The 26,415-nt window shown below is 39.7% G+C and overlaps 1 protein-coding gene across 2 annotated transcripts; it reads right to left on the bottom strand.

Annotated features, from left to right (window-relative positions):
- Positions 1–1,003: 1,003 nt before the first annotated feature.
- shmt2 (serine hydroxymethyltransferase 2 (mitochondrial)) lies at positions 1,004–22,412 on the bottom strand. 2 transcript variants are annotated; one of them, XM_034532432.1, is made up of 12 exons: positions 22,296–22,412; positions 15,162–15,353; positions 12,754–12,833; positions 10,018–10,218; positions 9,729–9,810; positions 7,575–7,697; positions 5,792–5,931; positions 5,425–5,587; positions 4,955–5,054; positions 3,735–3,890; positions 2,913–3,020; positions 1,004–2,675 (listed from the first exon to the last, which is right to left on the bottom strand). In XM_034532432.1, exons 1-12 carry the CDS (start codon positions 22,326–22,328, stop codon positions 2,548–2,550), a joined length of 1,506 nt encoding a protein of 501 aa, XP_034388323.1. In that variant the 5' UTR covers positions 22,329–22,412; the 3' UTR covers positions 1,004–2,547. The 2 variants fall into 2 exon arrangements, with proteins under 2 accessions (XP_034388323.1, XP_034388324.1); XM_034532433.1 differs by lacking the exon at positions 22,296–22,412 and adding an exon at positions 21,852–21,969.
- Between the last annotated feature and the right edge of the window lie 4,003 nt (positions 22,413–26,415).

Raw genomic sequence — 26,415 nt, 5'->3', positions numbered from 1 at the left:
TTACTAGTATACAGACATTGAGTCAGTAATAAACAGCAGTCTGGGCGAAAGATGACACGTCAGCCCTTTTAACACTTTTCATACACATTAATCCGTATTCCAACGCGCGTGTCACGTTAAACTACGTCACACTACGACAGCATCCAGGTGCCAACGTTTTTCAGCCTGAAGTGTCGGTTTCTATCTGACTGAGTCATCGTTGTTGAAGCGAGGAGCGGTGGACGGTCAGCGGCACCGAGCAGAGGACTCACAATGTCATACTCCAACCTTATGTTAAGATATAAGCTATATTATCTCGTGGCAGGCTAGCTTCTTTATACAATGGTACATCAAAACAGCAGCGTCACAGGGGGGTGGGTGTGAAGCCACAGGACCACAGACAACGTGAGGCTTTCATGGTTTAAATAACCCGCCCCACCAGGAAGGGTGGTACAAATGGTTTGGGGGGTCATGGAATTACCAAAGGTCATAAGCTCCTGTCATGCATGTGTGTGTGTGTCAGCGCCAAGTACTGGCTCTGAACTAGTTAGCTCGCAGTCACCAAACTTTTTATTGACAGAAATAAATAATCAAATATAATAATCCACTGGAGGTCATTGACAAACAGCATTGGAGGAACTTGGAAGTATATCGATACCGCACTGTGAAAAATACTCCGTTACAAGTATTATTTAAAACATATATATAAAACATAAATGCTTATTTTATAAACTGAGCATTTGATTTGTGTTTTACATGTTATTAGTAAAGTAACTAGCTGTCAAATAAATTTAGTGGAGTACAATATTTCCATTCAGTGGATCAGATTTATGAACAAAGTATACAGCAAAAAGTGGTGAAATCAAGTTCAGGATGAATCTGAACTTACTTCAGTGGCTGAGATGAATTTTTATATCCAAACTCTTCCACATAAACATATGTATATCCTACCGATCATAAGAAGTGATTCTCCTCATACTCTCCCAGAAACACATCTTCCTCCATCAATGATGAACCACAAATATTGATGCATTATGGAATTTTATTAGGACTCGGTTTATACCACTTAAAAGTTAATAAAATGTTCTGTAAAAGAAAGTTAGCTCAAACTGTGTACAGTAAAAAGGCCCGCAACATATCAGAGATTATAAAAAGGCAAAAAGATTTATGAGCAAAGTAGTAAAATACTTATTGGTATAGTTTTGCTGTCAAAAACGTGTGATGTGGATAATTCATATGATTTGGTTCACTTTAGAAGTGTTTTGTGCAAAGTAAGAAAGTAAACACCAATTTTAACGCTCTTTTCTCGATTGTGCTGTACGAACAGTTCAAACAGTTCTCACTGATGCAGTGATAACGACAACACTTCCCTTCTGGGAGCCAGATACTGCTTCACAATTTCCACCATTGTGAAATATTAGACAGACTGCACTATAAATACTCTTTCTTCTAGTACAACAAACCAGCTGGTATTGGAAACCTCAAGATATATGCAAAATGATGGCTGTTACAGGGTTAGTTCTTATTAAACAATACATAGAAAAGTATAGATACTTTGTAAACGTATAAAATAATCTACAATGACATTTTCTGTTATTATTCCATTTGGTTAATCATCCATCATAACAAAATATTTAGCAATTCAAATCTAACATCACTGATCTGCTGGAACAAAAAAAGACATTGCAATAGCGCCAATAAGAAAGAGTATATATTTGATTTGATTAAAAAGAAAGAAAAAAAAAAAACTGTAAACATAAATACATTTTGTAGTGTTGCTTTATTGGGTTTTTAGAATGTAAGATGTTGAAATGATTTCGGCCACCTCCTGTGTAATCTGACTTTTAGAGACAAGATACACAAAACTTTAAAGTTAAAAAGGTCTAACTTTGATAAATAATGTTTGACAACATTTAGGGTTCATTTCTGATCTTCAAAAAATGTGCCCCACATAAATCTAAAAGCCAGCATAACGTTGTACGGTTGACCACCCGTTCACCTCAAAGTCTCCTTGTGTACCTGGTTTGATGAACAGAAAAGAAAGCCATCATGCACACATCTCCTTGTGAATATAATTAAAACATTAGTGACATTAATTAAGACTCTTTACAGCTTTAAGACCTCTCAGTAGAGCTCATTATAAAAAACTAATTATATACCAATCCAGTCACAGAGCTGTTGGTTGTTTAATTTTCTCTTCTTCCCTCATACCCACACTAAAGGAATTGTGTGATGACAACCGAGATCGATCTTTACGCATACAATAGAAAATATGTTCTCCAGTTCTACAAAAACTGTTACTTTATAGGTTCTTGACCACAAACGGGAGGCCGAGTTTTTACATTAACGGATTGATGGATTACAAGAAGTATATATATATATAAAAAAAAAGAAAGAAAATGTTGTTTCTCTAGATCTGATTGAAAAAAAAAAGAAAGAAAAGGAGCCAGCCTGCTTCACAGGCAGCAACCGCATTTCACTGTCATGACATTTCTCCATCGCCTTGTACACTCAGCCAGCTTGTCGCCACCTGGCTGTTATGGCCGCACAGACTCTATATTGTTTGGTTTAATGGTCGTGGAAGCCTGGCATGGGAAAGGGCCTGGCAAAAGCTTCAACGCGATGCCGCAGGTTGGCGATGCGAGCAACGGTCTCTGGGTCCTGAAGGAGGAAGTTTTTGAAGTCTTGGAGCTTTCCTGAAGATGACAGGAGAAAAAAGGCTCAGCTTCCCATTAGTCATTTAGCTTCCTTTGTTTTATCACCATTGGGCCTTTTGCATCAACAATTTAACATACAGCATATTTTACTTTTGCGGCCTCTCTAACATCTACATAGTTTTACAAATAAAAAAAAAAGGCAAAACGCTGAGGACCATATTCTTGCCAAATACCAGGCTACATGGTTATCGGCCTCCCCTCTGGCAGAAGGCTTACCGGTCTTTTTCTTGACGTCCAAGGCAATCTTGAAGCCTTCATCCATGAGCTCGACAACCTGCACAAAGTCAGCTTCTTTGAACTGTCTGGATGTCAGGGCTGGAGCACCTGGGATGGAAAAGAACACAACATCTTTAGCTTGAAATATAAAAGTTAATTCTGGTAATCGCTTCCTTTTGCTTTTACAGCTTTAACTGTCTAATAAATTTTCCTGCGTTATATTCTACTTCTGAACCATATGGTCTTTGGAAAATAACAGAACCCTGGAGCTTCTTGAAATATCAGTAATAAATCCACAGACTCCAGATGGGACAAACCAACAATGATGCTGATGGCCGAAGGGTCGTTTAGTTGCAGACCAAATCTCAATCAAATAAACAGTTGAAGGTAATAAGTGCAGTTTCTCGCCTTAAGACAATGCTAAAAATGTGGCAGTGTGGATGTGGAGCTCTTCAACTTCCTGGAAGATGATTAAAAACCCAAACATACTCAATTAATCATGATCTGCTCAGCGCTTGTGGCTTGATTGGTGGCCGACTAATTTCCATATGCAGAACTACATTTTTTAAAAATGAGTGAAATTAAGTAAAGATGCTGAATGAAAAGTACATTTGACCAAAAGAAAACTCACCTTGTGGTTAAATACAGAATACGTCATGCTGAATTAATATTAAAGTGACTAACTTGACATAAGTTTCAGGTATTTTTTTAGGTTGGAACCTTTTTGAATTCACAAATAAGAACCAATGTCTTTAATAATAAGTATGACAAGATCTTGTCCGAGTCAAGCTAAATGTAGTGTAATGTGAAGCTGCTCCTTACCGAGCCGGAGGCCACCAGGAGTCAGGGCGCTCTTGTCCCCGGGGCAGGTGTTCTTATTGGCGGTGATTGACACAAGCTCCAGCACCCTCTCGGCCCGAGCCCCGTCAATGCCTTTAGGCCGCAGATCAACCAGGACCAGGTGGTTGTCGGTCCCGTCTGAAATATTCAGCACTTAGTAAAGGTTTTGAAGAGGAGGAAAGTCCAAAGCTTTGTAGACACAATCTGCCCTTTTAAGCCTTTGATCAGACCACCTCAACAAGAGTTTAACGTGAATGAGTTAATGCTGCTAGATTTGTTAGCTGTAAGATATGAAACAGCATGCAGTTAACGATGAGGCCAAATTATTGTTCAGTAATGTGTTGTCAGGGCCATCCAATGAGTCACATCTTCATCTTTCTCGTGCATTTGTCAGCATATCTGCTTTATTTTAATCTGATGCAGATACGTTTTACTTCATAGGTACACCAAGCTACCAGTAATGCAGTCTAGTTCAACATTTCTGAGGCTGCAGTTCAGAGTGTTGTTGATCTGTAATGCATGGTAGAGGCGTTTCTATTGTTTTGTCCTCCTTTTTATATCAATGATCGTAGGCTACATCACAGACAAACTACATCATCCGAAAGGATCACAGTTAAATCAAAACATCTCTCAAGTTTCAACAAAAACAGAATACAACCTTCATGAAGGTAGGAAGTATTGCAGGACTGTTATATTAGACTGCATTGATTTAAGTAAGATGCATCCAATTAACTAAAAATGGTGTATATTGGAAATAAGTGTAATACATTTTCCCTCAACCATTACAAGAACCAACTTTCCTGTGTAACTACACTCCTCTTTCAAATTTTCTTTTTTACACAATAAATCTAAAATTGGATTTAAAAAAAAAAGGAGCATCCACACAATGCAGTGTGTAAGCACAGGACACGTCTGTATTTCTTTAGGGTATCAATTGAAGGCTATACATCAAAAAAGAGCTGAGGCCTGCGGATTAAATGCAGTACAAGTTTCAAGCATTCACTCACAACCAGAGTGACCACTTTCATATGGTTGTATTTCCTTGACTGGCAGGACAGCTACACTGGCATTGCAATTAGCATTTTGTGACATGACATTTCTCTTTATGGACAGAGTTGTGTTTTTCTGTATTTATTTATGCCGTTTGCTGGGCCAGTGTCCCTTGTGAATTACAAAAAAAGCTTTAATACAAGTTAGATTACCTGATACCAGGGTGTAGCCTTTGCTGAGAAGAGCTGCAGCCATAGACTTGGCGTTCATTAGTACCTGGGAGATATACTCCTTGAACATGGGAGACTGTGTCTGGATACACAGAGAGACAAAACAACAAAAGGGTTAAGTTTTTCAGTTGGGGGTGAGAAATGATTAATCAGATATCAAGACAATAACTTTTGACTATATAAACATATATGGTTACACATGAGGGACATTGCTTTTCCATCTGTAATGGTTTAAATTTCAATAGCTGTCTCACACAACATTAAGATCCAGAGAGTTCACAGTTAAGGAAGATAAGTAACAGTTGCAGATCATGTAGAACAAACACAATAGGAAGATTTTGTTTCACTGTAGAATTGGATTTACCAGTTATCAACTTCTTATTAGCAAATACCAGACCAAGGTAATAAAGTGTTACATCAATACAAATTGGGCGTTAGTGTGTTGTGCTGACCTGTCTCAGTGCCACAGCCACACCAGCAATGGCGTGATTATGTGGTCCACCCTGCAGGGAGGGGAACACAGAGAAGTTGACCTTGTCCTCAAGGTCGTACATGATCTCCTTCCCCTTCTTGTCCACTGAGCGAACTCCCTTACGATAGAAAATGAGGCCAGCCCTGAACAGAACAGACTAATTAACTGACAAAGCAGTTTTACGATTGTATTTTTTCTCTACAACCTAACAAGGCACATCAGCTATCTCATTAGAGGGGAATCAAAACATCACAAAATACTAAAAGTGGCATTATAATAATAAAACAACTAACTAATATGATGCAGCAGTTCTAATGACATTTTACTGAAATGCCTCTTGTTCCTACCTGACTCCTCGGAGGGACTTGTGTGTGGTAGTGGTGACCAGGTCAGAATGTTCAAAGGGAGAAGGGATAGCTTTGGTAGCCACCAGGCCACTGATATGGGCCATATCAGCAAGCATGTAGGCCTTAATGTCAGTACACAGCTGAGGGTAAAAAAAGGGTGGAAGAGGGAACAAACACAAAATTAGGATTCAAATGTATACCATGAAAGAGGACATTTTAAATTAAATTATATTAACATTTTAGGACCCACAAGCATTTATCGTTATTATTGTTGAAACAACTGTAGTCAGTAACGTGTAAGTAAGTCAGTGTTTGGCCATGAAAACCTCTTCAGTATGTTAAGTAATTTTTAAATGCGGGAGACTATGCACGAAGAGGAGAGATGCATATACTATTAACCCAATATAGAAGGAAACCTCCACTAAGCTGAAATTCAGCACGTCAGCTTTAGTCACTGCTTCATTTCAAATCTGGGGCACAGAGCCAGCATGTGAACTGACCAAATATTTATACAAAATATAGAATTATGCATATATTATTATCTTGATATAGAGTGCCAACTGTGCTCTGTATGTGTTGAAATGGGAGAAAATAGATAAAATCTCTTGGCACTAATACATTTACATTTTAGCCCCACGGTTTTGATGATAACTCTACATCTGTAAGCAGTACCCATCTTCTCAAAGGGCAGATATTTCAAATAGGAGCTGCTGTTATTACACTCTTAGGCAGTCTTCAGAGGCCCGAAATATTACAGCGTAATTCAATAAATCCTTGCAGTCTCTTGCCAGCATTTATTGAAAAAGGCACCAACAATAAAAAGCTTGCTAACATGCAAATGACTTGCTGGCAAACAATCTTGTAGTAAACAATCTTTTTAGTGTTCCAATTAATATTCATTATCATGACAATCTTCCTTTCTACTCGTATCTAAACTGGATCAGCACATGTTTATTAGGATAGATGGCAGGTTACTGGAGGGGGTAAAGAACACAAGAGGGTGATGTGCAGTCGCTGATGAATGCCGATAGTGGGGAAAAAGAAAAAGAAAAAAAAAGGCTGCTCAAATCTAGGTAACACTGAAAATCTGGAGAAGAGCCCGGCCTGGCAGATTCTGCCATAAAACAGTAAACAGTTCCACAGAGACATGCCAGAGAAAAAATATGGCCCCACTTCAGGTCTAGTGGCAAAGCAGTTATGGTGCTTAATAAAAACAGTCCTGTAATGGTGGGACACTCGATCTGACGGTCCTAGCTAAAGTGGGGCTCTGCAGCAACAAAGGGAAGCGGTCATGAGTGAATGAAGTGAATCAGCGGGTGGGTATAACAAAACAGATAAGGGGCCTCTTGTGCACTGCCAAAGAGAGCAGTGAAGGGTGCAGTCAAAACTTGCTGCCTTGCACATGCGAGTCAGTGAGAGTATACGCGTTCAGTTCGGCTGAATGGGCAAGGGAAAGCATCCGTGTTGTGAGACTACAATTTGGTTTGCGTTGAAGTGTGTAAGTGAATGCTCAGTATTTAGAGCAGACCGGTCTCCACTGTGGGAAAAGAATTAGTGAAGATATGGTTGGGAGTGATCCTAGCTATCAGTAAAAGGAGCAGGTCTGTTTGACACTTCAGAGGAAAAGGTTGACTGAGTTTTAGATAAGAGGGATAAGCTGCTCTGACCTTCATATTGAATAATGAAAAAAAACAGGTAGCAAAAGAGGATGAGGTAGAGCAACAACAAAAAACACACACAAAAGCTGGGTGAGTTTGGCATACAGAGAGAGTTCTCCATGCACCTTCTTGATGCGGGCGTAGTCAATGAGGCGGGCATAGGCACTGGTGCCAGCGATGATGAGCTTGGGCCTGAACAGCTTGGCCGTCATTTCCATCTGGTCGTAGTCTATGAGTCCTGTTGCAGTCTGCAGAGAAAGAAAGAGGGAGACAGATTAAGATTGAGAGAAGAAAACAAAAAAAAAGAGGAGGGAGCAAAGAAGTGGAGGATGAATATGAGAATAAGGGTCAGCAGGATAGAAAAAGAAAGGACAAAAGAGGATGAGAAAAAGTTGACAGACGAAGAGCAAACATATCCAGTTTTTTCCCCCCATTTGAAGCAGCTGCATTTGAAGTACTTTGGCTACCTTAAAAAAAAAAGGGAAGGAATTTATCGAAGGGAGACATTTCAACCCATCATATCAACGAAGAAGATTGAGCAATTGCAGTAATGCACCCCTACTTATCGTAATTCAGCCTTTGAGGGACCTACTCAACTGGTATGATGAGGCTGAACAGATCAGAGGTTGGTTTGGAGACTATCTGCTCTTTTCATTAAAATAAGAAATTTGAGATATATTAGACAATCCATTATGCGGGGGATGAACATCTGAGTCACACAAAATGGAGTCGGACTGGAACAGTCAAATGACAAGTGTGCCTTGCTCCTGAACCTCCAGTTTCACACGTTTACTCCTCCTTCAAGCATCAGAGAGGAGAGGGGAGAGAAAGACGGCAGGATGGAGCAGAAAAATCTAAGTGGGAGACAGAAAAGATGGAGAATATGGGAGACACGGACAAGAAACCGAAGAGAAAAAGAGGGGGGAAAGCTTTATTTAGACAACCTGATAATCTCCCATCTCCAGAGCACCTCTATGGATGCCCCCTCACTCCATCAAGCAGCTCATTGTGAAGACAGAGCCAGTGGTGCTGGCCAGCCTGTCGATTTCCCATTATCTCTCTCGCAGAGGGGTCTTGCCTGCCCATACATCAGCAGGTGTGGACATGCAGACTCTCATGGCCATCCATCAGCCGCTACCAACACCATCACACAACTATGACCCCAGGAATAAAATACTAATATACGATGCGCCCAGATCTTTGGGACCCTGGTTGTACAGATTTCAATGCTGGTGGAAAACAGCACTTTGAATGTTGTCCATATACTCAACTAAAAGGCTGAAAGGTTGCATTGTGAGTGAAGGGGCCCTACAGTAAATCCACCAAAACACCTGCGTTTATGCTCTTCTTTTGCCAAGCACCTGCCAGCAAGTGCTTGTTGGGCTGACGTTTAGACACCAAGTCCCTACTCACACTGCCTTGTGTTGTCCCTGTGGGGTCACTAAAGCAAAGAGGACGTGTTCTCTTCTTTTCGGTTTATTTAAATAAATATCCTGTTTTTCTTTATTTTTTTCCAAAGACAGCCCAAGACAAAAGATATTTGACATATATTTAGATACTTGTGCTCATTTTAGATTTGTACATTCTTGTTATTTCTTCTTCAGTCATTTATTTTGTATCCATTTAATAACTTTGGATAAAGCCAACAACAATCTGTGTACTATATTGACAATATAATAAAAAGATGTATGGTTTATTGTAAGCAGCACATATGCTTCATGTGTTGCTGGTACAGCTGCACACTGGTCTTTATTCAGTGTAACCGTTTTCTCCAGGGACAGAGCAAAACAACTGATAAACATATTCACTTGCGAATATTCCGTAAAAAAGTACTAGTGCGGTTTGCCTATAAATACCTGCACAAATTCATACCGACTGTAAAATTAAGGGCAGAAACTGACAAAGACAGACAGATGATCAATAATACAGCTGAAAGATTGGAGTGCTGCAGCAGAACAAGCAATGCTTTGCACCGGCAGGTATCGGACGTCTGAAACGCCTGGAGCTTCCGACACATGGGTAGTTCTGACCAACAGTACTGGGTCATGATGAGGTCGGTTCATAAGTCAGTCAACCGATTCTGAAAACCACGCCTACCTTGATTTCGACATAAAATTAAAATGGAACTATTGGAATGAAGAAACGTCTCATCTGACACTGAAAGAGGTATACATACATTAAAACATTTTTTTATATTATGCAACCTGCCTCTTCCTCTGCCTTGTCCCATTCCCCTCACAACATGTTAGGTGATATCAGTAGAAGGGCTCTCGACTTACATTCAGCTTGTATGGCATGGACTCGAAATAGATTGATGTTGCAGAGATCCTCTTCACGTCGGACATGTAGCCATGTGTCAGACTGGGGAGAGAGAGGAACATGTCAACAGATGGAAAGTAAAACACAAAGTTACATAACCTTGAAACCAACTTTTTCCAGGTGCCAGTGTTGCACTAGTGTCGACCAGCAAAAGAAAAACTAGGGCAGCTTAGAAAATTGTGAGGATAAGAGATTATAAGTGACAGGGTGCAGGTGAAGAATACAAGGAACGCTGTGGGGACTACTCACTGTCCTCCGTCAGGCAGGTCCAGGCCCATGATGCGGTCATGGGGTTTGAGCACGGCCGTGTAGACAGCAAAGTTAGCGGGAGAACCAGAGTACGGCTGGACGTTGACACCCCACAGAGCTGGGTCCAGGTCAAAGGAGTCCAAGGCTCGTTTCTGACACAGCAGCTCAATTTGATCGACCACTTCTGCTCCACCATAGTATCTGAGGGAATGAATGGGGGGGTGGAACAAGAGACACCATCAGCCCATTTGATAGGAGACGCATCACTCATGCAAATTACCTGCTTAATTCATAACATTGACATTCCAGCGCTTTTCTGGCAGAAAAAGAAGCAATATAGACACTGCAATCCACCTTCCACCTCCTCTTCCCCTTTCCGTCTCGCTCTCCTCAAACAGTGAACACTGCGTCGAGTCCTCATCTCTGTAATTGTCTCAGTCGTTCAATTTTCAATTCAGTTTATTTTGTATAGCCCAATATCACAAATTTGCCTCAGAGGGCTTTACAATCTGTACACATACGACATCCCTGTCCCAGGACCTCACATCGGATCAGGAAAACTCACCAAAAATAACCTTTCACGGGAAAAAAAGGGAAGAAACCTATATATGACAATGTATGAATGGACCGCCACAATCCATGAAGTCTTCAGTCCAACAGTTAAAATGTATGGAAAAAAAAAAAATTGATGCAATCTTTTCCAAAATTCCCAACATCTTTTTATCTGATTCAATATTCTACTTCACTATTTGTTGTCAAAAACAACATTTCCACTGCGGCCCAAAAAGAAAACGCAATTTCCCGGCATGCAACGCACTAATAATAATAATAATATTATATCCTTTATTGCTCCCCGTGGGTAAACTCTTCTCTGCATTTGACCCATCCTTAGTTATTAAGGAGCAGAGGACTGCAGTGAAGCGCCCCGGGAGCAACTGGGGGTTCAGTGTCTTGCTCAAGGACACTTCAACATGAACTATGGGGAGAGCGGGGATCGAACCGGCTACCTTGTGGTTACGGGACTCTCCCCACTGAACTACAGCAGACTAATGTATGCACAACATTCAGTGGTGAGAAGTATGCTGATGCCATTGTAAAGCTACAGGTGGAATTTGATCACAGGTTTGCAGACTTCAAGACACACAGAGACACTTTTCAGATGTTTGGACCTGCAGTGCAACTCTGAACTCAAAGCCAAGTTCAGGGAGGTGAGTGGACAAGCCCCCACCTTCCCTGAGCTTTCCAAGATGTTCAAGCGGACCATAAGCCTTTCTGGGAGCACATATCTGTGTGAAAAGCTCTTCTCCACCATGAACTTTAATAAGTCAAAGTACAGGTCCAAACTCACTGATGAACTGTTCATGTTTTGAAGAACTTGTTCAACCGTTCATGTTCTGAAGAACCGTTCATGTTCTGAAGAACGTGTTCATGTTCTGCAGAACTCGTTCAACTGTTCATGTTCTGCAGAACTTGTTCAACTGTTCATGTTCTGAAGAACGTGTTCATGTTCTGCAGAACTCGTTCAACCGTTCATGTTCTGAAGAACCATTCATGTTCGTTCATGTTCTGAAGAACCCGTTCAACTGTTCATGTTCTGAAGAACCATTCATGTTCGTTCATGTTCTGAAGAACCCGTTCAACTGTTCATGTTCTGAAGAACCATTCATGTTCTGAAGAACCTGTTGAACCGTTCATGTTCTGAAGAACCGTTCATGCTTGTTCATGTTCTGAAGAACCATTCATGTTCGTTCATGTTCTGAAGAACCCGTTCAACTGTTCATGTTCTGAAGAACCATTCATGTTCGTTCATGTTCTGAAGAACCCGTTCAACTGTTCATGTTCTGAAGAACCATTAATGTTCTGAAGAACCTGTTGAACCGTTCATGCTTGTTCATGTTCTGTAGAACCCGTTCATGTTCTGAAGAGCCGTTCATGTTCGTTCATGTTCTGAAGAACGCGTTCAACCGTTCATGTTCTGAAGAGCCGTTCATGTTCGTTCATGCTCTGAAGAACCCGTTCATGTTCTGAATTGTTATTTATAAAGATTGAATCAGTTGTACTTTTTTTTTTTTTATACTTGATACACCCAGACTCTACCTCCAGCGGCCCCCAGTTAAATTAAGTTTGAGACCCCTGATCTAGACCAAAACTACCACAGAAAATCTGGGTCATCTCAGGTGATAACGCTCATCAAACCTTTTCAGTTACAGATGAAGGAGCAACAGATGGCTACTTTACAAACCACTCATTCAGTGAGATCATCCTTTGGTTTCATTGCATTTAAGTGCAAACAGCAGATGAGTAGGATGTGGGGGGAAGAGCATTAAAAAAAAAGTCAAAAACACATTCAGTGGAAGGGAGATTTATGGTAGGCTTGTAATTCCAGGAATCAATGGCATCAAATAAGAAATTCAAAACAGGTCAGCTCTCTGTTTGCTCCCAAGAAATGTGAATTATCTGAGGGAAATAATAGAAAATAGAAAACGTTCAACTACCAGCCTGGACACTGAATTCTTCCAATGTATCCCCTCAGGAATCTTATTTGGCGAAGCAGAGGCTGTGGATTATTTGCTGTGTGGTTGGCATGTACTACTATAGGGCAAGCTAGAGAACACAGTATGAACCAGCGGATGTCTAATGTGTGTGTTTATGTGGGAAAAAATGTAACAAATATCCTGAAGCAGACAATATAGTAACAGTGTTAGAAAGCTGGGGTGTGGCTCAATAAACACTCACCTTCTCCCTGGGTAGCCTTCAGAGTATTTGTTGTTCAGACAGGAGCCCTGAGCTTCCAGAGCTGCTCGACTGCAGAAATTCTGTGGTGAGAACACACACACACACACAGATCAATGGCTTGAGTGGACAGAAGGGACAAGGACGGCAAATTAAAGACTGTTAAGTGATAGTGAGAAATCCCCCTCCAGCTAAAGGCAATCATTACAGTATTGAACCTCTGGACTTCCATAGACTAACACTCTGCACATCACAATGCTTATCGTCTCGCTGCTGCAGGATACAAGATAATGTAATAAACTTTTCAGCACATGCTGAGATGGAAGAAAAACATCTTTTTTTAAGCATGTTAATTTTAACCTAAAAGTTCTCTTTATATCTTGTCTGTGTGCTGGAAGATGAAGACATGTTAAATATTTCTGTTTATTATGCAATATCAGTAACTTGTATTGGACTCACTGACACATTTTACTAGCCTGATTTCAACAGAATGATTCATTCGATTTATTTTAACGGAACTCTATTAATCAACATTTTTCGAGCTCGAAAATTTTTAACTTTTTTGCTGGTCAACTTGGGCTATAGGAATGTCAGTTTTCTGACATTTCAAGGATCAAATGATTCGTCAAAACAATAAATGGTCATCTTTATTAATAATAAAATAATCTTTAACTGTTACAACTTCCTGTTCATCTTCTACTTGTCATTACCCATCATGAACCTTTACCTCACTAATGCCTCTAATGATATTTCTTTTTTGAGTAGTAAAGTATTGCTGTTAGTTGAAAGCTATATGTATTTTGTGCATGCTGGAGATGCAGAAATGTCATCCAAAATGTATCAACGTCACTTTTCTTCTCTCCTCAAAGTTATTTTACAAATGTGTATAGTATGGCGCATTATGCAAAATACTAAACTTACTGTAAGCAAATATGTTATGTGAAAAAACACATTCAAATATTATATTAAGAAAATAAATGTGACCAATCTACATTTGATACCTTTAGAGTGACTACCTGTTGCATATACTTCACAAATGCAACCCTGACTCTGTACAGTAACTTTTGGTATGGACCCCTGACAACACTTACTGTACATTATCACACTGGCCAGTTATAAAGTCTGACACAAGAACAAATAGTACAGTCTCATCTCCACACTGAGTGTGTGCGTAGGTGTGTATGCATGTTGTGTGTGGTTATGTAAATGCTTCACCTAGAAGCCAAGAGGAGATCAAGGCAGATAACAGCTCCAGGAAAAGCTCTCTGGTGCGTCCGTCTGTCATGCAGACAACTCTGCATTTAATACAAAAGGAAATACATTTGCGTCTCAGCGCCTTGAAGTGTGTGAGAGTGCATGTGTGAATGTGTGTGTGTGTGTGGTAGTCTTTTCATTCAAGGAATGCCTTCCCGAGCTGTTACTGTGATGTGCCTCGCAGAGTGAGGTGGGGAGGAGGCAGAATGAAGATATCAGCTTTATCTCACACTAGAACAGTCAGGCTTTGTGTAGAGAGGGGCCAGTATACGGCACTGAAAAACTACTGTGGCGAAGAAGAAACAGGAGGAGAGAGCAAGAACAATACAAGATAAAAACCTCTTCTGCTCTTTTGAATAGTAATATTATTTATTTGACACCATCCAGCCTCGGAATGGAAACAAAGAGTAACCCACATGTTTTTGTAACGACTGACGATTCTGGCTTACAAAACGTACTGTATCCTATAAGCGTTTTCACCATTTAGGAAGCTACAATGAAATAATATGAATTTATTCTTTTAAACAACACTAGGCAGAGTTCATGATATCTTTAATATCATTTGTGTTTGAGCCAGAAAGTCAGTTTTACTGTCCTAGCAAGTCCCTTAAATATAAAAAAAAAAAACAGAAAATGTACTGCGATAAAATATATATTTACACAACCTAAAAAAAAAACACAACCGCAAGATAAGGTAGGAATAAAAATCAAGAATTAATACATTTGCAGTGTATTAATTTCAAATGAAATACCCATTTCATCTTGTACTGGATGTGCTGTGCATACTGTATTTATCTACAGAATGAGTCCAGATGAACCACTGACAGGCTTTTTTAAATCAATGCTGCCAGCAGTGATATGGATAAAAGAAGAAAAAGAAACAACCAGAATAGATATCCATGAGGCTAGCAAGACTATTCATTTATCCATTCATTTTGACAAAACATTGAATCAGAGGTGATGAGGCCATCTCCATTCCCAACATACGGTGGAGGTGCTGCCGACTGTCTTTCTTTAAAAATGTGTAAACTCAATCAGTACCAAATGGTATAGGATTAGTCTTTATATTGTACTAAAGGCTGATCTAATGAAATAATATTTTACTTTGTAATTAACTGGTCAAATAAAACATTATTGATAAAAGCAAGACGTCTTACCTCAGACGCAATGAGCTCCAATCCGCGGCACTGCCTGTCCTTCTCCTTTAGCAGCAGATCCCACATCTCGGGGTCGTCCTCAGCCAGGCTTTCCTGGCCTGTCCACGGACGATCTTCATCCACTGCACGGGTGGCGGCGTGGGACTGCTGACCGCGTACACTGAGACGAACCGGGGCTCGCTGGCACAGTGGCTGTGAGCACATGAGAAGTTGCACAATTGGAGGATATGATGAGAGCGATAAGGAAAAGGATCAATTGAAAGCATATTAGTTTTAAACAGATTATTGTGAACACATTTTCTAATTCTGGACCAAAATGGGTCTCATTTTGCCATTCATACGAAACCACTGCACTGAAAATGTCCATTGCTTTAATAAAAGTATGAAGTATTGCAGCTACAAAATGAGAAAAATATCAAAAATGTGGGTGTATAACATGCATTTTTGAGCTTTTCATTGCCATTCTGTTGCTAGGGAAACACCTTTTGTCCAGGTTTACTTCCCATCAGCCACTGCATTAACAAACATTGCAACAGGAAATACAAAAAGGGGCCCACAGAGAATGTTTATTATCATCTATAAAGATTAAACTAGCTGGGGCTCCACCCATAAAGAGCAACCAGAACATAAGAGACGTTACACGGAGCAATATTTCTCTACAGAATGTATTTTGATCATTTTACTTATTTGAAGTAACACCCTGACTTGTCGTATATAAATAAGGAGACATTTGAAGTCCCCCCCCCCGCCCTCTGTTCCTACACTCCAATATGTAGCCCGGTATAATTAGAAACTGGTGTGTTTGCATGATATCAATAATCAGCGTGGTTGTTCAATTATGCCTCTATCAGCACTTCTACAAACTGGGGGACTGACTTTTACAGCCCCAGTGTGCCGAAGGAGACATATAGAGAACAGATTCAGCACTTCCCGCTTATCTAATCTAGACTGGGGCTGGCAAGTTCTGCTGCTGCTGCTGCAATGGCTGATCACGTGAGTGTGCAGAGTCCATACAATTTTCTCTGTTTCTTTTTTTAAAGTTAAACACGAATCATATACTGCCTTCAATCCTGGTTCTTCTATGCACTATGCCTGTGATGGATTATTCAAACACTAAATTTCAGGCTTGGTATTGCATACAGTAGATACTTTCCATAGGTATAAAAGCGTTGACAATACAGACATATTGAACTGCATTACAGCTGTGCTTTATGTGTGCACTTATGTGCTTAAGTTCCCTTATCAACAGAGCGGGCACTGTGACTGTGTGGGAGAAAACACAGAAATGGAAAGAAAGAAAACACTCCATGACAGGTTGATAGCATTGACAACGAAGTGACTCAATCCCGTCATTTAATCAACAATATGATGACTCGGTGTTGAGAACACCTATAGTTATCATCTGTACAGGTGTGCTGGGGTGTGAGGGACAAGCTCCCTTTAATAGCTCCATTAAAAAGCAATTAACACAATGCTCAGCACTGGAAGAGGACACCCATATGAAATAAATGTTAAAAAAAAAATATATATATATCACGCTTTTTCAATGTAGTGCAAAAATGTAATGCACTAAATATTTCAGAGAAACCAACTCTAGTTTATCACACAATTCAAGACATTTTGTATTTAATTTTTTTATGTTGCACAGAATAAAAGCTTTCTGGCCAACCTTGGTCTCATAATTCAACACATTCTTTGTAATGAACAGTTAATAAGATCACGTTATCCTTAGGAACAGCTTGCAGATAGTTTATCTACTCCATCGCTGATAGGCCCATCCTCTCTACTCCACCTCTTCATCTGCTCCCTGGGGTGGCGGTGACACCAGGGGCAGCAACTTGCACATTAATGGCCGATATCTAACAGTTTCTACTCTGGCCTTCTGTCACTAGTAGCGGTGGTGGAAAGGGGAGAAGAAGCCCCCCCCCCCCCTCTCTGGGTTCTGGAAGAGATGAAGGCCTGGGGAGACAGGTCGGGCAGCCTCAGAGGACAAGTTTCTCGCTGAGAAATCACACGGGTCATTAAATCTTGACGGGAACTGTCCTTCGCTGTCTGCACTTCTGCTGGGACACACCAAGGCTTGGGAAAGCAGTGGCAGAAAAACCCAACACAAGCCAGCACTGCCATGGCTATAGCGCTACTGACGACTGCAAAACAGACAAGGGTGACTCTCCCTCCTCCTCCTCCTCTATCCCTGCTTTCCTTTCCCCACCCTGATCCTGTCCCTCAAAGCTGCTAAGCACGCTCAGCCAAGTGGCACTCATGTGGCGTTTTTATTAGTTCGCCTTGTCATCACTATCACTTCCATGGCATCCGAATGAGACAGCACTGAGCTTAAACAAACACGCAGGTCAGTCCCTGTGGTCTGTCGCTCCACTTTCCTGCCTCACTTCCCAGCCCTGATCATTACGGAAGATTAATTAATAAACAAGAAACTGATCCAAGAAAAGTGAAAGTCAAGATACAAGCACCGAATATGTCACAGCTGGACTATTTTTAGGCGACAGATGATGCTGTCGTTTGAAGGTGAACTTGATGAAAACTTTGCTGTGAGAAAAGGGGCGGGACCACATCAACCTGGACGCCGAGCACGAGATAATGGCAGAGCCACAGATGCACTGCATACGAGTGACAATGATAAGGTAATTATTGGCAGTTTGCCTTTCCTGCCAAACATCTGTGCCCAAAGACAAATGGCAGAGGAAGTAAAAGGAAGAAAGAAAACTATTTTATTAATCCTAGTTCTGTATTATTTTGCCCATTTCCTGAAGCAGCTCCTGATGAGTCAATTTTACAGATGACTGCTGTCCATCAGTGGCTGCACCAAACAACAATCAGCCAGGTAACAGAAGCAAAAGAGAAAAGACTAAGCAGGAGACACTAAAGAAAGAAAAAAAAGATGATATGTAAGGGTAGAGAGAAGAAGTGTCAACAGGACAGCAGCATCCGTCAGTCCGACACGTAGTTGCCTCTTTCCCTGTCACTGACTAATAGCAGAGCTGTCCGTTACAAATTGCCTCGCGATTCAGTTTAGATAACACTAGACTGAGAAATCTGGATGGGGTGAAGAGGCGTGAAGGGACGGCGGCTGAGTCCAGGGGCGAATCCACTGTATTCGGGTCAAAGGGTTGTCAAGGAGACAATCAGAGACATAAGCGATGCTGGCAACAAAGCCAATTTTCAGGAGGTGTAGGCAGTGGAACGATACATATATGCTGTAGTTGTTCCACAACACTTTTTGTGGTGATGGCGATGATGGTGAAAAAGCTCTACACTGGGCATCTGGTGCGTGCGGTGGACTGTACTGTTGGTATTGTATTGGCATTGAGTGTGCCTGTGCCCACAACCCTCTCATTGTCCCTGTCAAGTGCATAGTTTGTTAAATCAAAAATAGACATACTTAAGAGTAAAAGTGCGTAGGATCTAGTAGGATTCATTGGCAGAATATTCAATATTATGTTTAGATTAGTGTATTGTCACCTTAAACTTAGAAATGGCCATGTATATCTACATAGGGAACAGGTCTTCTACACAGAGTCCGCCATGTTGTACTTCTATCTTGCTTTGCCATGTTTCTACAGTTGCAGACAGGACAGACCAAAAGGACCCATTTTATGTTACCTAATGGGCAAAGTAGTTCTACGGCTCTCTCTCTCAAAGGGAGGGGTATTCAAATGGGCGCCATTTGCAACCTCACCACTAGATGCCACAAATTACTACTCACTGCTCCTTTAACTGGATTTTATTTATTTTATGCATTGTAAAATCTTGTTTGGGCCAACTAAGGGCAATTTTGAGCCACCTAAATCAGGCATAAACATACTTACTTTATTCTCACATCATCAGTAAATGGAGCGGAAATCAGCTTATGTGGGTTTTCAATTCAAAGTAGCATAAATCTCAAGAAAACATTATGGACAGTATGGCAGGTGAAGCAAATGTGACTAAACTAGGGCTGCAACTAACCATTGTTATTTTATTTATCTGCCAATAATTTAATCAATGAATAATTTTGTCAATAACATATCAGAAACACCTGGTATAATTTTCCATTACCCCATGTGATGTTTTTACAGTTAAATATTCAATGTTATGAGACCAATAGAAGCAGCACATTTGAGAAGCCTGAACCAGCACTTCTATTTGGATGCAGAAAACTTTGTGTACCTTTTGTGACTATCAAGATGTGCGCAAACAGGAGCAAAAAAGATTTCATGAAACCTGAACAATGCATTTGTTCTGCTCCTTCTAAATGAATTCAAATAGCAAAAAATAACTCTGCTGTGATAGCGTTACGTTAGTTGTCAAAATAGTATGGGTATGAAAGCATTAAATTGGAATTTTAGTGGTTTCGGTGTGGGAAGTGAGGAAGCCAGACTGGCTGCATTCAGGGTGACACCGACAACTATTTCTGGGTCAATTTATAGTAGTAGATAAAACATTTAAAGAAAAATGTTTTCCTGGTTGTGAGATTAATAGTTGTCTCGAGTCTTTCAGTTTATAGATGCTGGTTACATTAGAGCACGTTGACTTTATTCTTGTCCAGTTGTAGCCAGACAAGACCAAGGTCAAACCAGTAAATTATTGTCAAGCAGGAGCAGAAAGTTAACAAACTGCTTCAGATGTTGGAACATCTTCTTTTAAAGCGTGTTACTTTTCTGCATGTTTAAAAACTGAAAAAGTAAAAAGGGCATATTTATTACCGAGAATTTACTATTTGTAAGGATTCAGCACAGCAGCCCTTAAAGTTAAAAGATGTTTGAGCAGACCTCTGTGTTGCAGTCCTTACGAACACCACCGGTTAAAAAAGAAAGAAAGTAGAGATAGACTGTCAAACTGAATTTTAGCCCATTTTCTTTCTCCAATGTCTCACAAAGCAAAAATAAAAAATTTAAAAGCTACATTCTGTGATATTCACACTCACTTTTCTGTATTTAAGTTTACAATTTAAATGTCATTTTTAACTCAATGTTTCGGCAAATTGTTAAATGCTGGATTGTCTAGGTGCTTTATCCGCCAGTACATATTGAACATGTCTTTATATGGTGAGAAGGGAGAATTCATGTGGAACAAAATCCATGTAATTCAAGCATCATCTGCACAAGAAGCAAGTTATTTCAACAGCCTAAAATTGTTATAAAATGAATGTAGTAGTTGAAAATATATAAAACAGAATCTATAGAGAAATGTTCTCTTTAACTAAATTAATATAATGTAGGCATGGATAGAAAAGTGACAGCTGAGAGCCTTGTTTCTTTGGCCTCTCGTACTGGGAAAAAAGTTTTTCAAAATTGACAAACTAGAATCCATAACCTGAAGCAACTGGCCTATTTAAGAGCAACCACCCCCATAATGACCAGTATCTGTAGAAAACCATCGTTTTCAACAGATACTATCCACAGGTACAATCTCTTTCTCCCTCTCACACACACACACACACACACACACACACACACAGATCATGTGGGGACACTGCATTCCTTAACCAAAAAAGAAACAAGGGTCTTGTGAGTCCTTCTGGACTTCAATTAAGATGCACACTAAACCAATTACCACCAATAGGAAAAGCATGCATGCATGTGAATCAGTTAGTATATTGGGAAACTTCAAACACACAGTGACTTATAAAAACTAGGTCTGAATACATGCCACACAACTTTGGCACAAACGTCTCATAGCCTAGTTGTTTGAGAAAATACATAACATTTGCATCTCCAAAATAGGTCACTCCATAAAGTTCAAAATTAGGATATTAATAGCCCTCAACCAACTTTTTTTCCCTCCCAACACCTCCATCACCCTGATGCCTCAACTCAACAAGCAAAGTATTTAATTAAAAGGGCTGTCAAATTATAAAATCTAATATCTTTGAAATGAGATCACTGGGCAACTAATTGGTCATTAAAAACATGTTTTTATCAAGGGGCCTACATTTACCCTAACATTTTAAAATAATAATAATAATAATAATAATAATAATAATAATAATAGAAAATGCTAATATTTAACCCATTCTACATTGTAATGTAGTTCTGTACTCAAGAACTACTAATAAAAGTTAAATTGTTAACGCCATTTCAAAAGGTTTTCTTTGAAGTATAAGATAATATTTACAAACCGGCAATAAATACTTGGAGGTTGTAATGTTCAGATTGTGATGGATTGGGTTCAGAAAGGGTGGCTGTGGATTGTTGGTGGTTTTGAATTGTCATGAGCTATGCTGAAAGGTATTTCCAAATACTTTCCACAAGTTGTATCATTAATTTGAGCTACCTTATAAAACAGGTAATTGGGGCATACAAGGTAAGTGGAGCTTTGATTCACCAAATATATCAAGACAACTATATTACAATTATATAAATTAGGAAAAGTAGGCTTACATTATTCTTGCAGCGACCCTAAAGTACTGCTTCAGAAGCAACACTCTTTTGATGCAGCTAAAACAATGACTATTGCTTTGACAAAAACAGCCTTATCTGTTACATAATTATCTCAAAGTATAAAGTTAATATTCCTCGGTACTCCTGCAGCATACTTCATTTTGCCCTTTGAACGTTATTATGAGGCCTTCACTGAATACATACTCTTGCATTATTTGCACAGAGTTACCAATTCCCGAGGCTTCTCACTTAACTCCACACAAACATGCGTGTAATTCTGATTAAATATATAATAATTGCATTGAGTTACCGTCTCTAAATAACCCCAAAGAGGTCGTCACATCGCGCCTGGTTGGTGATACAAAGACGCGTGGCGTGTTTTCTTCTTGCAGTTGAACCGCATGATGAAACCGAGCAGTCGCTGTTGCATCATTACGTGGACACAACTGCAGCTGCATAACATGCACGCAGAGCTAGCCTGCTAGCGCATCGGCTAACAAGCGGGCAATATGTCAAATGTGTAATATGAACAGGGCACAAAAGATAGCACGCGGTTAACTGCCCCAAACATTCTTACATGTGGTGACTTGATGAGGTGCAGGTGGACAGTCGACCCACAACTGTCGTAACCGTATTGACGTTAAGCTAGCTCGCGGTTCAACCGTAAAGAAACCCCGGTTAAGTTAACTTACAGAACTCAAACACACCGTCAAAGAAACATTGACACACAACCAGTACCCATTAATCCACGTACCCGCGTGACTCGTCTCAGGGCGAAGGAGAGCATGTTTCCAGTTCTCAAGAAGCAGCACAGCCAGGCGACACACAGCTGACAGGCTCCGAAAGGTCTGTTTGAAGTTATTGGCAACGTGTGGTTACGTTTTACCGGCCGAAAGGGTTGTCGGGAAATGTAGGTCGTTGTGAGGAAATTACGCAAGACCAGCAGTGCACATGTACTGCTACTGTATCTCTCATTCATTGTTTTCAGTGGTAGGAAACAATGAATTATTTTAATTAGCCTAAGTAAAAGTAAAGTTTTAGCTTTAAAATATAGGCTTCTTAAACTTCTTAGTCGATGTACTTAAAGTACCACAAGTAAAAGTTCTCAATTATAAAGAATGGCCCATTTCAGAATAATTAATTTTGTATTATGCGATTCGCCTTGTTGATGTATTAACGTGTAAATAATAATAATAATCACACATTTGATTTGAATAGCGCTTTTAAAGGTACTCAAAGGCACTTTAAATGGTAAAACCCGAAACAATAACATCATACTAATACATAACATAACAGGTTACATAACCTCAATGTTGTAACTGGTGATTCAATTACTTTATATAATGGCATATAATGGCTTGTGACTTTACCCCTGAGTATCATTTAGATCTTATCAATAATACATCATTTATTTGTTGAATGTTTTTGTATGATTAATCTGAATCTGCAATGTAGGCGTAGCTAAAGTTATCAAATACATGTAGTGCAGAAAAATGTACATTTGCTTCTGTGTAGTGGATTAGAAGTACCCTATAAAGTAGCAGAAATAGAACTATTGAAGTAACCTCAAGAACAAGTACCTTGAAATTGTACTTCAGAATGTGAATAAATGTAATAATAATAATGTACACTTTTATTAATCGCACAGTGGGGAAAATATTTTCTGCATTTGAGCCATCCTTAGTTATTAAGGAGCAGTGGGCTGCAGTGAAGCGCCCGGGGAGCAACTGGGGGTTCAGTGTGTTGCTCGAGGACACTTCGACATGCAACTATGTATGTATGTATGTATGTAATGTAGCCTATACTTTATTTAATTTCCACCACTGATTTTACATATTAATCTTCTTTATCATTTAATTTTCATGCTCACAAGGGGACTCACTTATTCATTATTTTTTACTATTTGATACAAATCTACATTTTTATGCAAGCCTCCCTCTGTGACATGTGAATGCACACCACACCTCTGAATGTTGTCAAAGCAAAACGATTTCAAGCTAAACATGTGTCTTGCATGCTGTAAACAATGTTGGTATGGATGCAGCATGCTTAGATAAACATGTTCAACATTTAGATGTTAAATGATTTGTCCGAGGACATAAAGAACTGTACTTGAATAGCCTTGCAGGCTACTGATTAAATAGTTTAGTAGTGATTTTTAACTAGTTTAGACACCTTTGCTGCCGAGCAAGGAAGCTCACGGCTTGAATCTCAGCCCCTAGAGGGGGAGTTTGGATGCTTTCTGTGTTCCTCTGGTGCCCTGTTTGCCTCCCAAAACATCACGAGACAAGTCAGGTTGAGTGTGGTTTTAAATTAAAAAATTAAAAAAAACATCACAAGTCTGAGTCTCTCTCTTCAAACTGTAATGCATGTTGAGAAAGGCACCACGTTCTCGTGCACCACGGTAGATTTAAGTGGAGTACCTTGGTGGCCTCCAGATTAAAGTGCCCACCATGAACGGGGGTTTGAGTCCAGCTGCATGTTCTTCCCCATCTCTCTCCTCCCCTCATTTCCTGTCAGCTATAATCTGTCAATTTAATTAAAAAAGGCATTAAAGCAAACTAAATAAAAATGAATAAATCAAAGCTGCTGTGCAGCAGCGAGTAGACACCGGACATGTTGAGGAAGAGCAAGAAGGAGGAGGAGGCGGAGGAGAAGAGAGAGATGAAATAAGGAAGAGGTTAAAGACAAATATCTTTGAAATCATGGGGCTCTAATCGACACAGGACAACGCCCAAATTGGTATTTTGTGGTCATCGCCAATGTCTTGAAATCATAAACTTTGGCATGAAGAGCAGGTCATGATACTATTGAGTTCTTTCCAAGCAAGGAACAAGAGGTGGTTTCACTCAATGACTTAGGCAATCACTTTATGGGAGATTTAAAACTAGTGTAAACAATTCTGTTATGAAGACCAAGTTCTGAGAATTTGTGATCATCACCAAGACAACATACAGTGTAAACCCTTTCTGTTCTCCTGATGATACATGTTGGTGAAAGTTGCAAAGTGCTGGAACGTACGGCTGATTTGTAATGATTTTCTTTTCACTTTAGACGGTTGCTGTAGCACCACCATCAGGACGACAGGCCCACAAAGCAAGTCGAGGAGCTTCTGGCCAGCCCTTAATAATCTTTCATGGAGAAAAATGGCTGAATTAAAGATAAGAACATTTTGGGAAAACATGAAACATTTGGCAACATAGAAAAAGATGTTCTGAATGCAATATTTTATTTCTGATTGGTGTTGCCTATGTGATTAGACATTTTCCCATAATAGAGGTTAAAAGATGTTACACGTTTTACATGTATCTGTAATCTCAGTGGATTAAAATGTCGGTGTCAAACACACACACACACATACGGCCACACACACACACACACACACACACACACACACACACACACACACACACACACACACACACACACACACACACACAGCTACACACAAAGGAGTATACAGATCTGTCCACAACAACCAGTGCAGTGATTCTTCACAAACCCACTGCAGAGAATCTGTGTCACAAAGAGGGGAACTCTGGAGAATCTGGGTTGCGGCGACTCCATCAATCTGTGTCCCAACTATCTAGAGCAACTTGTGTAATATACATGGACTTCCCTGGACCTCCATTTTAATGTAATTGATCAAAAGCATAAAAGGCTATCGAGTCTGAGTGAGATAAAGATTAAATTATCATCGACTGTATGTCTTCTAATGAAATTTTGAGCACCATTATAGTCGGATCAAAAGTGTGGAGAGCAAAGACCCAACGAGTCTGTGTTAAGAGAGAAAAAAGGGAGTTGGTGAACAACGAAAAGGAGAGACAGTCTGAGAGAGTTGCAAGGTGGAGGTGCTAAATCCTCTAATCTCGATGTATGTATTTATATATATATATATATATATATATATATATATATATATAAATGATGAGACGATCCTGATTTCTTTTTCCATAAATTCATATTTTTGTAATAAGGAACAATGATAAAGTAAATATTTCTAAGTATAGCTGAGATTATAACAGTGGCACCAGTAATACAGCAGTCAATACATTGTGACAAAGCCACCTGGAGGTTTTGGTGTAACTGAAAAATGCTTTCTCAAATGTGCAATATTTCCTTAAGCTTGCACAATCAAACAAACACAATATGTCAGTCATATTGCCTACAATACAATAGATATTTCTCTTTTCAGTTTCAGGGTGAATGTAATTAAAATCATATCAGTTACCTCCCTAGGATTCAATTACTGTACACACCAACTCCCTCAAAAGGAGCTATCGTCATTTTAAGAATGTTTCACGGTTGGTTTTCAAGTTATAATTCAATCCTACCCTTTAATATGTTTCAGAAAATTAAAATGACATATCTTCACAGAAAGCTTTGGCAGGAGCTCCCAATCAGAGTGAAATGTGACTTCATTTATAATAGTGTCCTTGCTGAGTTAGATAACATGAATATGCTGCACAGCTTGTATCCTTTTATTGTGCTTGTAGCTCTGAACAAAAACATTCACCCAGTAAAAGAAAGACAGTTTAAGAGATTTTAATGTGCTTTTTCATACAGTATATTGTATGCATATCCAGCATAGCATTTCTCATACATATAACTCTCTTATAATCCAGGGAAACGTAGAGCTGAGAGGATGATTAACAGTCAGTCTACCATAACATTATGTCTGCCATACAGTGATGGCGCAGCACAGCCGCCTCAGAGGCTCCCTTTGTACTCGGAGGGCATAATACTGATTCCAGCTGTTTTCAACTGAATTCTCCAACTGCAAAAAAAGTAATAACACTGAGAAACAAATATCTAAAAACAATAAGTGTGCTGAGGTTGAGTACATTATTTACAGAAAAAAGCAGACGAAAACA

The sequence above is a fragment of the Cyclopterus lumpus genome, chromosome 5, assembly GCF_009769545.1.
Source record: "Cyclopterus lumpus isolate fCycLum1 chromosome 5, fCycLum1.pri, whole genome shotgun sequence".
Taxonomy (NCBI): Eukaryota; Metazoa; Chordata; class Actinopteri; order Perciformes; family Cyclopteridae; genus Cyclopterus; species Cyclopterus lumpus.
This window is presented reverse-complemented; position numbering and strand designations above follow the sequence as displayed.

Coding starts and splice junctions, on each gene's coding strand:
- shmt2 (XM_034532432.1), bottom strand. CDS start 22,328: ATGCTCTCCTTCGCCCTGAGACGAGTCACGCGG. Junction 10,219..12,753: donor GAAGGCTACCCAGGGAGAAG/GTGAGTGTTTAT, acceptor TCATTCCCTCAG/ATACTATGGTGGAGCAGAAG. Junction 5,588..5,791: donor AAGTCCCTCCGAGGAGTCAG/GTAGGAACAAGA, acceptor TGTTCTGTTCAG/GGCTGGCCTCATTTTCTATC.